Source organism: Artibeus jamaicensis, unplaced genomic scaffold (assembly GCF_021234435.1).
Source record: "Artibeus jamaicensis isolate MK-2021 breed Jamaican fruit bat unplaced genomic scaffold, CSHL_Jam_final scaffold_1964, whole genome shotgun sequence".
NCBI lineage: Eukaryota > Metazoa > Chordata > Mammalia > Chiroptera > Phyllostomidae > Artibeus > Artibeus jamaicensis.
This window is the reverse complement of record NW_026522030.1, coordinates 50,441,931-50,458,222: the sequence shown is the minus strand read 5'-3', so window position 1 is coordinate 50,458,222 and position 16,292 is coordinate 50,441,931. Positions and strand designations below refer to the sequence as shown.

General features: G+C 37.1%; 1 protein-coding gene across 7 annotated transcripts in view; it reads left to right on the top strand.

The window, feature by feature from the left end:
* The window catches only part of MPDZ (multiple PDZ domain crumbs cell polarity complex component), a 159,710-nt gene that overhangs the window by 80,545 nt on the left and 62,873 nt on the right, over window positions 1-16,292 (top strand). For 6 of the 7 annotated variants that reach the window (XM_053656298.1, XM_053656299.1, XM_053656294.1 and 3 more), the window contains 5 exons: window positions 2,207-2,371; window positions 3,861-4,046; window positions 5,197-5,406; window positions 8,226-8,342; window positions 10,579-10,746. In XM_053656298.1, coding sequence (XP_053512273.1) covers window positions 2,207-2,371; window positions 3,861-4,046; window positions 5,197-5,406; window positions 8,226-8,342; window positions 10,579-10,746 — 846 coding nt within the window. The remainder of the gene's footprint in view (window positions 1-2,206; window positions 2,372-3,860; window positions 4,047-5,196; window positions 5,407-8,225; window positions 8,343-10,578; window positions 10,747-16,292) is intronic. The other variant, XM_053656300.1, reaches the window with a different exon arrangement.

The window sequence follows — 16,292 nt, the reverse complement described above, 5'->3', positions numbered from 1 at the left end:
TTCTTCAGCCTGACCGATAGACCGGCGAGGGAGTGGGCAGTGAGACGGGACCGAGCGGGTCCCAGCAACAATGGGAGGCAGCAGAGATGGCCGCCATTTCCCGGCTCTGACCCCACCCCCACATACAGTGTCACAATCCACCGACCTGAGCAACCTTACCCTGGTGAACACCCAAGACTTCCTTCCTCACTCAGCCGAAGGAAGAAGGAGTGGGGGACACCATTTCCCCACTCTGACCCCGCCACCACATACAGCATCACAACCCAGCGACCCCGCCCTGGAGGCCCCACCCTGCCCCTAAGGCTCCGCTCCTCATACTTAATGAGCGCGAACAGACCAAAAATGGCTCAAGAAGATTTCAAAGCCCCAGAGCCCATAAATCTAAGGGAACAAGAAATTGCCAACCTATCAGAGGCACAGTTCAAAACACTGGTGATCAGGATGCTCACAGAACTGGTTGATTTTAGTCACAAATTAGAGGAACATATGAAGGCTAAACTAATTGAAATGAATGGCAATGCACAGGAAACCAATAGTAATGGAAAGGAAACTGGGACTCAAATCAAAGGAGTGGACCAGAAGAAAAAAATGACCAAACAGAAAAGGATGAAGAAACAAGAATTCAAAAAGTGAAGAGAGGCTTAGGAACCTCCAGGACATTGTTAACGTTCCAACATCCGAATTATAGGGCTACCAGAAGGGGGAAAGGAACAGCCACCAGTGGAAAACTTATTTGAACAAATAATAAAGGAGAATTTCCCCAATCTGGCAAAGGAAATAGACTTCCAGGAAATCCAGGAAGCTCAGAGAGTCCCAAAGAAGTTGGACCCAAGAAGAAACACACCAAGGCACATCATAATTACATTAGCCAAGATTAAAATGAAAGAATCCTAGAAGCAGCAAGAGCTAAGGGGACAGTCACCTACAAAGGAGTTCCCATCAGACTGTCAGCGGATTTCTCAAAAGAGACCTTACAGGCGAGAAGGGGCTGGAGAAAAGTATTCCAAGTCATGAAATCCAAAGACCTACAACCATATCCAGCAAAACTTTCATTTAGAATGGAAGGGCAGATAAAGTGCTTCTCAGATAAGATCAAATTCAAGGAGTTCATCATCACCAAGCCCTTATTATATGAAATGTTGAAGGGACTTCTCTAAGAAAAAGAAGATAAAAAATATGAACAGTGAAAGGACAGCAAACTCACAGTTATTAACAACCACATCTAAAACAAAAGCAAGCCAAAAGAACAGCTAGATCAGGAGCGGAACCATAGAAATGAAGATCTCATGGAGAGTTAGCAACGGGAGTGGGAGGAGGAGAAGGGGGGAGAAGGTACAGAAAATAAGTAGCATAGATGGTAGGTAGAAAATAGACAGGGGGAGGGCAAGAATAGTATGGGAAATATAGAATCCGAAGAACTTGAGACACATGGTCATAAACTAAAGGGGGGATGGTGGGGAAGGGGGGTGTGCAGGGTGGGGGGAATGAAGGGGGGGAATAGAACAACTGTAATGGCATAATCAGTAAAATAAAAATTTTTAAAAATGCAAAGCTTTAGAGTAAAAACCTCTTTCTTGTCCAGTTCACTTAGTTCCCATCAGCCTTCAATTGGTAACTACTCTTATGTCTAAGCAACCTTCTGGGTACTTTTAATGCATAAATAAGAAAGTTTCAATGTATTCTTTTGCCCCACTCAAAAAAAATGTGCCAGCACACACTATGTACCATTTTTTCCATTTTGATTTTTTATTAATAATAATATAAAATATCAGTTTTAAAAATAATTTTTTCCTTTCATCTTTTGAGAAAGTTCATGAACTAAAGAGGGGGGAATGGTGGGGGAGGGGTGTGCGGGGTGGAGGGGAACAGAGGGGGGAATAGAACAAATGTAATGGCATAATCAATAAAATAAAAAATATATGAAGGAAAAGAAAGTTTTTATTAACTCTTCTTTCCAAACTGCTACACTGGCAGATTAAATATGTATGGAGGCTCGTCATTTATCCAAGAGTGTCTTAGAAGGTCCAATCCCAGCAAGACTGTACTTGCATGTCAATTGTTTTTGATGGTATTATTACAAGTCTAACTGTAGTTCTGAGCACAGCAGAACTATGGCAATAGTAAAATGTATATTTAACAGAAAATTGTTTTTAAAAGAATGTTGACATTATGAAATGTTTCTTGGACAACTTGTCTTTTTCCCCAGGTGAATGGCATAACTTTGCTTGGGGAAAATCACCAAGATGTGGTGAATATTTTAAAAGAATTGCCTATAGAAGTAACCATGGTGTGCTGTCGCCGAACTGTGCCCCCTGCCACCCAATCCGAATTGGAGAGCCTGGACTTGTGTGACATTGAAATAACAGAAAAGGTACTGGGAATGTGGGTATGAGACTAATCTGAGTATGTAATGGAAGGCCTAAACGGGGTTCTATATTTTTTAATTCTCTTTTATTTGGTGTTTGATTTCCTAACATTGACCAAAGCGTATAAGATAGACCTTGGAGTCGGACAGACTTGGGTTTGAATCAGGCTTGGCACTTACTAGTTCTGTGACCTTGGGCAATGGACTTCATTTTTCTGCATCTCAGTTTTTTCCTCTGTACAATGTAAGTAATGTTGCTTGTCTTGGAGCATTACTCTGTAGGTTAAATAAGGTAATGTAAGCATATTAGATGTTAATGCCCACTACAGGCTTGTATAATTTATTCGTAATATTCCTGTGGAATCAGTACTCAATATTGTCTTTATAGGAGAGAAGACTGAAATATGTAATAGTGAATATGTAGTACATATGTGGTAAAGTTTCTCTTACATAACCTACTGAGCTCAGAGCCTGACACACAGTTACTGCTTGGCAAGTAGCTAAACACGGGTGGGCACATCATCTCTGCTGGTGTATGTCTTATTTGTATACTACCAGTACTTTTAAAATGTGATAAATTCGAGCTCCTAATGCTACATATGAGGTAACACTCTGCATCCCCAAAACTACCATTTTTCTGCTTGCTGAGTCTTTTCCATTCAGGTCAAAATGTCAAGAAATGGATCTAATTGGCTTTTCTGAAGACTAACATTAGATACCTGCAGTTAAGATAAGAAATCTTAGAGACAGTCTTCAAGCCCAGGCCCACCTAACTGCAGAGTGTGTCTTGCCACTGTGCACATTAACTCATCAATGAAATAACCTTGTGCACATGACACAGAAGCTTAGAATCCTTGTTTGCACTGAAGTACGGAGCTTTTATATATAGCCATTTCTCTGTAGTCGTTATTTATCATAAGAATTATATTTTATTTTTAAAAAATTTATTTATTTATTTTTAGACAGAGGGAAAGGAAGTGAGAAAGAAAAGGAAGGAAACGTCAATGTGTGGTTGCCTCTCACATGTCCCCTATTGGAGACCTGGCCAGCAACCTAGGCATGTGCCCTGACTGGGAATCGAACTAGCGATCCTTTGGTTCATACACCAGCACTCAATCCACTGAGCCACACCAGCCAGGGCGAGAGTCATTTTTTAATATCAGAATAGCTTTATCTTTTTCTTCTGATTATAGACACTGATGAAAAAAGTGAAAATCAGCCACAGTCATGGTGCTGAGATGTAACCAGTGTATATTTTCATATAAGGTCTTTGAACCATACATTTTTAATTCCCATTGTTAGGTATTACTTCTAGTCCAATAGCCTTCAGTAATTATGACCTTAATCCCTAAAGGTTTCCTGATCAGCTGTTGCTGCTCTTATTTGAGAGTGTTTTGTTCTGTAAAGAAGCTGGGAATCTCCCTTTTTCTTGTAGTGTTATGTGTATCTGCTAATCTAGTGCCTCTGAAATAAGAGCTGTCTGGTCTGTTACCAGCCTCATATAGATCTAGGCGAGTTCATCGGGTCTTCGGAGACAGAGGATCCTGTGCTGGAGATGACCGATGTGGGTCAGAATGCACAGAAGGTTCAAGGACCCTTGGCCATGTGGGAGGCTGGTGTCCAGCACATCGAGCTGGAGAAAGGGAGCAGAGGACTCGGTTTCAGCATTTTAGATTATCAGGTAAATATACCCTACTTTTAACCAAAATTTTAATGAAGATAATATATACTAATGATACATTGTTAGTAGTAGAGAAAAAGGAGATAATATTTTAATCGAGACATTTTCTTGTGTCTAGTAAATCTTTCAAAATATTAATTTATATGATTCATTGGTTATCATAAAGGATGTCTTTTTAACTTTGCACTCATTGACTTCTTTTACATTTCAGCTCTTGCGGATTTGAAGAACATGCAGAGTACATTTTAGGAATGTTGTAGAAACATTTTTTGACATTTGGGAGTCTGTCCAAACTATTTGTAATTCCATGCACTTAACTGATGGTTTATATTTTAATGATGAGACAGGAAGCATCACATAACTTAACTGCTTTTGTCTGAAGTAAATAATAAATGTAGAATCAGATATATTATAAAATCTAGCATTTCTGTTATTTGAATAAGTTTATAAATAAACTTAAATTGTTTACATGGGCCCTGCATCCTTACGTCTCCTTGTGTTCTGTGCTGTGAGTAGCTGAGGAGATGCTTCGGACGGTTGGATGCACGCAGCTGTTGCTCCTCATTAATTAATACTGAGCCAGACGCTGTCTCCGATGACTCCCGGGGTTCTGTTGTTCGCAGGTCCTGATTCTGGAGCCTTGTGCAGATAGTAAGGTTGCTGTATATGTTATAGTGCATCATCAAATTCTGTACAGCCTCCTTCTATATTTCCTTATTTCAAACGGTGTACCCTGCTGCTTTCAATTTACTCACACCTACTGATGTTCCAGAACACTTCTATTCTCTTTATCAAATGCTGATTTTAGTAATTCATATATCTGACATCTGTCTAGCTTCAGATGATAGTTATAAAATTTGACAGTTTATCAAAAGTTAAAGTTCTCTCAAAGTTATATGTACAATTTGAAAGGTTGATGCAGGAACGATGGCAAGTGAGGGTTCCTTGTTTAGGGTGAACTCTTCCTAAACTCTAAAACAGAGGTAACCGTTAGCCCAGATAATTCATTAGAAGTATTAATGAAATTTATTTTAAAGACACCTGAAATAGTTACTCATCCATTACAGTTTGGGGAAGTGGGGGCAACCTGTAAAAATATTTTCAGTGTAAAATAGGGCTGCCTTCTTTTTTTTTTTCCCCCTTCTCTCAGGATCCAATTGATCCAGCAAGCACTGTGATCGTAATTCGTTCTTTGGTGCCTGGTGGCGTTGCTGAAAAGGATGGACGCCTTCTTCCTGGAGACCGACTCATGTTTGTCAATGATGTTAACTTGGAAAACAGCAGTCTTGAAGAAGCTGTGCAGGCACTGAAGGGTGCACCGTCAGGAATTGTGAAAATAGGAGTTGCCAAGCCTTTGCCAGTAAGAATTTGGATTTTACTGATTCCTTTTTATATTTGCAAGCAAAATGGCTTACTTTTAGTTTCATATGTTCTTATGATTGAATCATGACGTTTTGGTACTTTTTATCACCATGGTTATGGCTCCAAGAGAGTAAAGATTTAATTCTGATTGTTTTTAAATGGTGAAATAAAACAAGAGGTTCAGAAATAAATTTACAACATTGTTTTGTACATCACTTTTGACCTTTTTTAGTTGATAATAATGTCATGATGCTGCAGAATAAAATATTTTCAAACAAATGTGCCATAAAATATCTATACCAAGTGGAATATTAGAGAAATTAATAGCATCAACAACTGTTAATTCAGTTAGGAATTTTTAACTAGGGTGGGATGAAGTAGATTCTCTGTAAAGTGGCTTCAGGTCCTACATTCTATTGATTTCAACACATTTTTTAATCTAATTACTGCAAAGCAAGAAATTGAACTTTCCAAAATGGGTTCATCAGCTTGTGACTCTCCCCCTGGGGGCGTATAGCCCTCATGTCATTAATTACTGCAACAGTAAAAATATCTAATGACAGACTACATGTCAATATGTTCATGGAGATTGTAACAGCACTTATGGCTGAATCGAGGTGAAATACTGGAGACATTATCTTTGTGAAATTATTTTAGCTTATAAATATATATTTTAAGTGAAAGGGCAAATACCCTCCCTTAAGGAAACAAACACATGGACATATTTGCATAAACATCTAATAAAAATTTGTTGATTTTCTGAAAGGAGTTGTTCAAATAGTAAGCTTTGTCAATATACTGGGTCCGGCACAAATAACACCCTGTTTTATTTTTTAAAATTTTATTATGAAAATCATAAGCATATAGTTCTGTAACATAACAATATCAGACTCAAGCATAACATACAGCATTTTCAATGAAATATTCAAATTAAAACTATAACTATCACACTCATAGTATTACCCTACCAACCATCCTCAAGCAGGTGTTACTTCTGCTGGACCTTGTATTTTATTTAAGGTTTTATTTATTTACTTTTAGAGAGGGCAAGGGAAGGAGGAGGAGAGGGAGAGAAACATCAATGTGTGGTTACCTCTCACACTCCCCCTACTGGTGATTCAGCTGGCAAGGCAGGCCTGTGCCCTGACTGGGTATCAAACCGGTGACTCTTTGGTTCGCAGGCCCATGCTCAATCCACTGAGCTACACCAGCCAGGGCTGGACCCCTGTGTTTTAAATGTTAATTAATTTTTTAAAGATTATATTTATCTTTAGAGGGGAAGCAAAGGAGAGAGGGAGAGAGAGATCAATGTATGGTTGCCTCTCATGCGTCCCCTGCTGGGAAATGGCCTGCAATCCAGGCATGTGCCCTGACTGGGAATCAAACCGAGGTTGTTTGGTTCACAGGCCTGTGCTGAATCCACTGAGCTGCACCAGCCAGGGAAAATGTTAATTAACTTTTTTTGTTCTTCACTTTCTACTCCACAAAGGATTGGTAACCTATGAAAATATGTTTATGAAAACTGAAAGAAGAAAGGAAGGGGAGAAGGAAAATAGGTTCATCTAACTAACCTGAAATCAAATCAGGATTGAAGAAATCAGAACAAAAGATCCATACAAAGGGGAATATAAGAATGAAGACAGGTCATTATGGGACTGTACATACACAGGGCAGGCAAAAAATAGGTTTACAGCTTTCATATGGAAAATGATAAATAATTAGTAAATAACAATATAAGAATAAACTTCTGGAATTTTTGTACCCATGACTGTAAACCTGCTTCTTGCTCCACCCTGGGTATTAAGATTAACCACACGCGATTTGATTCTGGTCTTCCTGTTAGACGAAGGAAAATGGCGAACATGACTCGCCAAAAAAATACACGTTTTTTACTGCCCTTGGGAGAAACTGTGCCAGTCATACAGAAAAAGACTTTTTCTTGTTTTAGCTAGTTCTAAAATAAATTTTTCTTATGAGAATATTTGCTATTTCAAATTCGGTATGCATTGCATTAATGTGATAAATATCTTTTATATAAGGTGAGGTTTACTATTAGCTTGTGTGAAAAAGAAGAGAAACAGTATTGTCCTAAACTGCTTCTGCAGGTATTGATGAAGCAGGGTGATGAGGCAGGCATAGCGATTATCTAAGTGTGGTAGCTTGTTTCATTTGAGGCTGGAACAGGAATGTCAGGTTTCCTGGTAGTGTGATCAGGATTACAGTGTCATAGATCAGGATGCAGTTTAAGTAGATGGCATGCATGTAGTTTTCTGTTTTTGTTTTTGTTTTTTTTGCTTTTTAAAGGCCATGCTGAATTAAGAGACTTCATTGTAGGGTTCACTAACATTCCTTGTCAAGTAAAATTACATTCCTTAAAAAAACATTCTAATAAGGGATGACACAAGTTGATTCTTTTTAATATTTTGATTCTTTGGCAATTCTTTCATGTTTTAATACACAAAAGTTGCCTTGTTTAGCCAGAATATTTGCCAGCTAAAAAATTAAACAGATTACTTTAATATAAAATATTATTAATTTTGATAATCTTATATAAGAAAAATGAAAAAAATGAGTTGAAAAGGATTCTCCTCTAACAGGTGATGTTGGTATTGCAATAAGTATCCTCACTGTGTCTTAACAAAATTGTTAAATATGAATATTTATCATATTTATGCTCACCATTTGATGTTAAAGTCATGTGGTATCATTTGAAAACTTTCCCATACTTTCTTCTTTTCTTCTTTTTCTCCTGTCCCCCTCTCCCCTCTCTTTCTTTTTCATTTCATCCTCCAACACTGAGTTTCATTCTCCCTGCAGCTCTCACCAGAAGAAGGCTATGTTTCTGCTAAGGAGGATTGCTTTCTCTACCCCCCACACTCCTGTGAGGAGGAAGGGCTGGCTGACAAAGCCCTCTTCAGGGCTGACTTGGCTCTGGTTAGTGGCCATGACTTATCAAGCTTTCTTTCAAAACTCTTATGTATAATTTTTGCTTTTCAAAATAGTCTAAAGTCTTACTATATTCTTTGTTCATTATGTTTTGAAAACTAAACATTTTCTCATCAACTCAATGGTTCCAGTAGTTCAAAATGGGAATAAAAACAACCATATATGAAAAGTATATGAAATTGTGAGAAAAATTTATTTAGCAAGGCATTATGTCAACAAGTAGAATTAATCTTTACATCATACCAAAAGTTTATGGGAGCACTTACTTGCTCTAATTGTATACTTGAGGATTTCTAGAAATCCTTTTAATTGTTTCAGTATGTAGCCAGAAATCAGCATTTTTGTCTACCTTTTAATCAGGTAATAGGTCTTCATGGGCATTATGTTAATATTATGTTAACACTTCAAAAGTAGATAGTTTAGAATTCCATGGACTACATTAAATACTGTGGTTTAAATGTATTCCATACTAGCCAGCCATAGAAAACTCTTTTTGAAATATTGCAGGTTACAGATACATCATCGTCTAAAAGTGCCCCAAGAAATCATTTTTTCTAGAATTGTCATGGCTTTCTTGAATCTCCTTATATGACTACCAGTCAAAAAGAAGAGTAGTCTCACTTTTCTGTGAGTTCAGCATCTTATGGTAGTATGTGTCCTTGGTTTTCTCCCTAACTAACTATATACATGGTTCATTGAACTTCTCTGGACTGTAGTGTTTTTATCTCTACAGTAATTAAATGAATTGATTGTTGGGATCTCTTTTAAGATTCAGAGTCATCAATGAAAGGTATACAAACTGTTTTGAGATATTTTTCTTTAATGTTACTTAAAACAAGTATGTTTCTATTGTAATCCATTATCTGAGGCTTAGTTAATATTATCTATGTAGATAACAGAAGTTAAATATTTTCTTTTTAGATTGTTGTACATAATGTCCATACATAAAAGATAAATCTCCACGCAGTTACACACTAGTGAATTTGAACATGTATTGAAATACACAGAATCCGGCAGAAGGCAGGCTCACTTGAGTGTGGTTGGTAGGATATGCGAATGTCTCACACGAGATAGACAGCCATTTGAATATTTCACCTAAAATGTCATATGGTGTGCTTGAGTGTGATATTGTTATGTTACAGAATTACATGCTTATGGTTTTGTAATAAAAAGGGGGTATTATTTCTGCCCAACCCTGTATTATTAGAGAAGTTCATTTTGAAATGGCCCATCTGTTTTCTTGTCATGTTTATGCAAGAATGTGACCTGGTATAATGTTGTACTGCTTTGTAACTTTTCCTGGCTAAATGTGTAAGTTGAAATCACAAATAAGGAGAACATAGGAGATTTTGCCAATAAAACAGAAAATACTGGTAATATTGGAAAAGGTTAATATTTATGTCAGTTCTACCCATTCTAAGGTGTAACAGTGAGTGAATTATAAGAACATCTTCAAGCTTATCATGTCTTGACTCTGTCATTTGGTTTTCCACAGCAGATAGTCATAGGATCTTTAGAAAAGGCATAGTGAAATTGTCTACCACACTCTATGTGGTTTTTCAAACTCTATGTGGGTTATAAACATAGCAGTTTATAACACAGTTTTACCATAACTGAGCACCTTGTTTATTAGTGTGATTTCAGCATGAAATGATGGGTTTTCCTCTTTAGTTTCTGATGATCATCATCAAGTACCAAGTCTGCAACTTGGGTGATTTTTAAATCCAGTTAACGATAACTTAAAATATGTTTTTAGTGAGATTTAGAAATAGATTATCACCTGGCAGTGGTATCGAAGAAGTTTATTTTGGTTGAATAGGAAAAGTGATGACCTCATTCATTGTATTACAAAATTCTAGAAGTTGGGCAGGTATTATTTAAAAATAATGTGAACTAGAAAAAAAAGCAGATATTTTTCTTAATTTATGGAACTGTTCAAATTTAGAATTGACCCGGGTCCTTTATTAATGGTTACCTTTAGCTCTTTACTGATGGAATAAAATAACCTTCAAGCCAACATACATCCCTTGCAGATGGTGGGCAGTTCATCCCTCTTCTACTGCATTAGTCAGTCTCTGATGCAGTGAAGAGGGTGAAGAGGTTATGTAGAAAACAGCATAGATAAGGAATGATTTCAGTATGCCTGTTAGTCTCAAGTGAAGACTTTATCGTATATGTATAATAGAATAGAATTTTCAACTGATGTTACTGCTTTTATTCCTAGGTGGACACAAATGATGCTGACCTAGCAAATGAGTCTGCATTTGAGTCTCAGTACTCTCCTGATAATGACAGTATCTACTCTACTCCAGCCTCTATTTTATCTCTTCATGGCAGTGCTTGTAGTGATGGCCTGAACTATGGTCCCTCCCTTCCATCTTCTCCTGCCAAGGTATGAAGGAAATGTTATCTCATCTATGGGCGAACCTGGTGTATGATTTTCCAGAGATCACTGCTAGGGGGAGTTGAGCTATCGGAGTAGCATGTGGGAAACAATATGTTCCTCAAGTCATGGGCTCATTATCAAATTAAAGTGCAGTGTCCTTTAGGTAGTATTGATTGGGTAACTCTTAGACTCATAGGGGCTTTTTAATTCTGTGGTCTGGATGCAGTGTAGACACAACAGTTCAAAGCTCTGTTTAGGATTTCATGTTACAAAGACAACCATGGAATGTGTTTCTCAAATCGCATTTTTTTAGCTGGTCTACTTTGGAAAAATTACAATTATTTTCTTACTGTTTTTAAAAATGACTCATGAAAATATTTTTGCATTAATTTAATATTTACTAGCTTAATTAAATTTAATGCTGTCATATGTTTTTATATAAAATGATGCCAAAGAATACATAAAAATCATACTGAACAGCACAGTGTATTTAAGTCACTGGATGTGAATGAAGAATTAAATTACTTTTTGTCATACCTGTGATGTTTGCATTTTAGAAACAGATAATGCTCCAACTCTATTTTCTTGGTGACATGCCATATAATGTTTAATAAGTAATACTTTAAAACCTAGTCAATCTTTTGGGTATGAAATGGTATCCTATTATTTAATTTGGGCTCCCTGATTACTACTAGTGAGGTTGAGCTCCTTGTTAATACATTGGCCATTTGGGTTTCACTTCATCCGTGACCTCTTTGTATCTTTTGACTGTTTCTTAATGGGTTGCTTATCTTTCTATTGAGTTGTTGGCATTGTTTATATTTTTGCTATACAAAGCAATTCAGTGTATTTTTATGAGTATGTGTATGTACTTAAAAAGCTAAAACTCTGTGGTAATGTTGCTTTTCAACCTCAGGAAAGAAGTTATTCTTAGAGAAAAAAGGAAGCATGGGAATGTAATTTAATGCATTGTATCACTTTGGGAAGAGATTGAAGAAAATAGGGCAAAATGTTAATATCTATAAATCTGAGCAAAAAGTTCATATGTAGATATATTTTCTTTATTTTTCTATGTTGGAACTATCCACAGATAATAAAAATTAAGATAAAAGACTGGCCAGTAATTCTTTCTTAAATATATGAAATATCTTTTTTCCACATAAATCAGTGGGAAGGGAATTTGAATGAGTTGGAAAGTAGAATTTTCATAGGTCTAGCACAGATTTCCTCCTTCTCTGAATGAACAAGTTTTTTTGTTTTGGCCAGAACATTCAAGGATTTTCTTTTATGTTTAAGGTACACCTGTTATCCTTGCAAATGATGCTGGGCAATCTTTTTGAATTGGTTTACAAGGTACAATCTCGAATGGTGCAGCTGCTCCTCTCTCCCCACACCTGAGACTGTCTCTCCGACTGCATCCTGTCTGGACCATGTTCAGTCTTTCCTTGCCTCAGGGCTGGAAGCTGAGTTCATCTCCTAATGGAGTTGCCTAATCCACAGCATGGCACCATTCTTGCCAGTGGGACAGATTGCATTGTTTAACTTTGAAATTGTTACTTAAAGGTATCACACAATCTGCATGCTGAGAAGTGCATATATTTCACAGGGCAAATGCTGGCTATATGCAACACAACATATTGGCTTACTGAAGTCTGTTTGCCTCCTTTCTTTCTTTTTCTTTTTTTAAATTCCCAAGGAGTTTACTTTTTTTATGAAGCAAATTTTGGCAAGCCGGTTTATCAACTGAAATATTTAAACTACAAAACAAGAAAGAAGACATTAATGAGGGTGTTTTAAATCAAATTGTGAAACTCTTGTGTGCTTTTAGTTTTCTGTGAAAGTAGGACTGTTCAGTAAATCTCTGTTTTGTTTGATTTTGTTTTTGTTTTCTGTAGCATCTTTTAGCATCTACATATTTACTAGGGAATTGTGTGTAAATAAATAAAAAGTTAGATGATGCATTCATCTTTCTGTTTCTTTTCACAAAATTTACTTTTGAAAAGACAGAATGGCAATTTGTTATAGAATTTAGAATTGACCATTTTTCTTTTAAAAAAGTGAGCTCACATTAGGAGTTTTTACTTGATAAAATAAGATTGAATAGTAGATGATATTGAAGTAAAACTAAGAATCCTGTAGACTGATGTGAAAAAGGATGAAATAGAGGGTGAAGATCTCAGTGACTCTTCAAGTTTCTGACTTTACTAAATACGTAATAATCTTGTAGCCAGAGTTGTGTCTGGTAGCACTGGGTAGTTTTGCCTTTCTTCTTACATTAATGTGAGGTCGTTCACTTTGGTCAGGTATGCTAGAAGATGTGGGAACTGGGCGCCCAGAGCAGGAGCACACCCTGAAAGGAAGACTTCCTCATCTCAGACCCCAGAGGGCTGCGGCCCCATGCGGAGCTCCTCTGTACAAAATATTCCCGTCAAGGAGTCTGTTTTGCTGTGTTTTTCTTTTTAAAGTAGTTTGCTTGATTTGATTAATTATCAGTTAAGGATTTAAGAGAAATAACCGTTACTCAAAAATCTGAAAAATATAGCTGCTTCCCTGTATTTGGATTAATGGAGGCAGGCCATTGAAAGGTGAATTTTAAAGGCAAAAAGCCAGTTTTTTTTTTCCCCTTTCTTACTGTTTTAGGTTTTAACTGTATGATTAATCTTTTTATCCCCTTTTTCTTGTTCCCTCCAAAGACATAACAAATGCAGAACTAATTCTTTTCAGACTTGAATGCTTGTAGATTTTCTTTTAAAAGCTCAACATGTCTTGGGGAAGAGGATGCTTTCATTTATTTTTTCCTATTTTGGCTTAAAAATATGCCCAGTAAAGACTTAATAGCTGTGTGACGAGTCTCCCTTTCTCCTAATCCTCACCTGCAGGCCCCACCCTTCCCGGTGCACCCAGGGTCTCATACTCCTCCAGGGTTGGCAGGTCTCCAGTTGGGTGCTTGTCCTTCATTTCTGGGCTCTGGTACCTGTAGGAAATGCTGTTGATTCCAGTGAAAGTTGAAATTGATGTTCGTCAAGAGAGAAGCTCCTTTTTGTACCTTGTACACCAAGCACGGCTAATGGAGTCTGTGATATCAGTATATATAGATATATAGGTAGATAGATAAATATATAATCTGTTACGGTAGCAGCTAGGAGTTGAGTGGCCAGAGGGGAAATAAAGGTAGGACCCTCAGCATTGCATTCTAACAAGAGAACTTGATATAGGAGGCTGAAAGCAAAAGAACATGTCTCACCCATTGACCCAGTAGTCCTGAGCCAGATTCAGTAGGACTGCCAGGCATTCTGAACAAGCAAAATTGTGATAGTGTAGGGGACAGGGAGGAGCCCTGGAAGGTCTTTGTGTGTCATCTCCACTTGCTGGGAAAAGGAAAACCTTGAGATGGTGTATTTATTCCAGGACCTGGAGGGGGAAGGGAGGAGTCTACAGTGAGCAAAGAAAAAGCCCATAAAATGACTTTGGTTAACTGCCTACCTCTAGTCATATCTGCAAAGTGAACAAATGGAGTCTAGCATGAGAAAGGGATTCAGGGTAACAGGCCCCCACATGTATCTACATTTGGGTAGTTAGGTCTTCCCTGGGAGAAGCTGGCACCACCTGTATCCATCAATCCATAAGTAACTCCCACACCCCATCCTACCAACTATATAAGTCCTCAGAACAAAGGACCCTCTCTCTTGGCCCTTTCTTGCTACATGGAGGGGCCCCTGGCTAGCTGGCCTCTGGCTGGCAGGGTCAGGGAGGGGCTCTGGCCACCAGGGCACTTGTCATCTGGCCCCTTGCCACTGTTGTTTTTGCTTACCTATTAGAACTTAGCACTAATAAATTTTGCTTGCATGCTGATAGGCTTGCTGGTCTGTAATTCTTTACTGCATCAGCAAGAACTGAGTTTCTCCCATAACAAATCCGCCAATCTTCACCTGTCATTGTATAACATAAAATATTACTGGCTTTACATCCATGTTTAAAATGTCTGTTTTTTTTTGAGGGGAGGGTTAGTATTAAAAAACTAATTAAATCACTCTAGTCAGATGATGAGAGTGATTGGGAAAATCTTAACAACAAAAATGGAAGCTCTCAAAGGTATAAAAGATGTTGCCTTTTTGCTCAGTAAAGTTAGCATATAAACAATAAAGGACCCTAACTCAGAAAGTGTGGGAACAATGTAAGTTGCAATAGCCGTGCTTATAGCCTGTTTTTGAAAAGTAATAAGAAGACTTCTGTGGTTGACTGCTCATTGAAGAAAAGCAGTTTGTATCCAATGAAAGTTTAAGTATTAAGCTAGTCTTTGTAAATATATTACCTGGTAAATGATGTGGTCAAGTACAGCCTTAGGTTATTCATTACATTTAAGAAATAGACCTATTTTCAAGTAAATTTGACATTTTTATTTAACCTTTCCCCCTTTTTTTCCTCCAGAGCACAAGACCGTATCAAGTAGAAGGGCGTATTAGGGTGGATTTTTGGTACCTCTGTTTCATTTAGATACCAGATTGCAATGGGAAACTATGTGTATTTTTGGATATATATGGGGAAAGAGCTTCTTTTCTTTTTTTATTTAATCTTTATTGTATTTTTTCATTACCATTTAATTCCCTTATATCCTTCTCCTCCCATCAGTCACTGTAAGACTTTTAAAAATAAAACTCAGTTGGTTGTTCAGCAACCAGAAACGTTTCTTAAGTAGGCTTATGTTGTCTGCTGTGTTGATTAGCTCTTTCTTTTCTGTGTCTGTGCTAACTCCTTCATGAATAATGCATGGAAATTTGTTACAGGATTTACAGCAAACCCCAGCCAACAAGGGCAGCTTGACCTCCTTCTGATGAAAAGTAGTTTTTATTGTTATCTTTATTTTTTGGAGTGGGAGAGATGACTTATTGCTAATTATCATAATTAATTTAATAATACAGAAGCTAACCAATTTCTTTAGTAAGTACACTGTTATTTTTAATAGAACTGAAATGATCCAAGTTGGATGTCAGAGCTAGCCGGTTATTGTCTAGGTTCTAGGGGTATAGAGGATGATACTTCCCCATCATTTTTTCCTGAGGATTCTAAAGATGTTCTCTGCTTGTTTGATGTCCACACTTTTCTCATTTCTTCGTCCCATTGATATATTAAATCCAGAGAGGTGAAAACTTTATTGAGGGAGAGGAGTGTAATTGTGTTGGAACAACTGATTACCCACTTAGAACACACGAAGAGACAGCCCCGTATCTCACACCACACCCTAGATGGGTTAAAATGGAATCTGAAAAGAAAGCAATGATAACACAAGAAAAAAAGGAAAGCATTTCATTTACTTTGTGCAGAAGAAGGACTTACTGAACAACATAGAAAACCCAGAATCACAAAAAAATTGACGCAATTACATAATTCTTGATTACATATAAAATTTAACTTCTGCATGTATAGATCATATGCAGACTTAGATGTAACAAGCTAGGAAAATATTTTCAGTATATATCACAAAGACTTTATATTCAAAATATATTAATGATGACAATAAGTGAATACCATCAGATAGAATCTTTGGTAAAGTA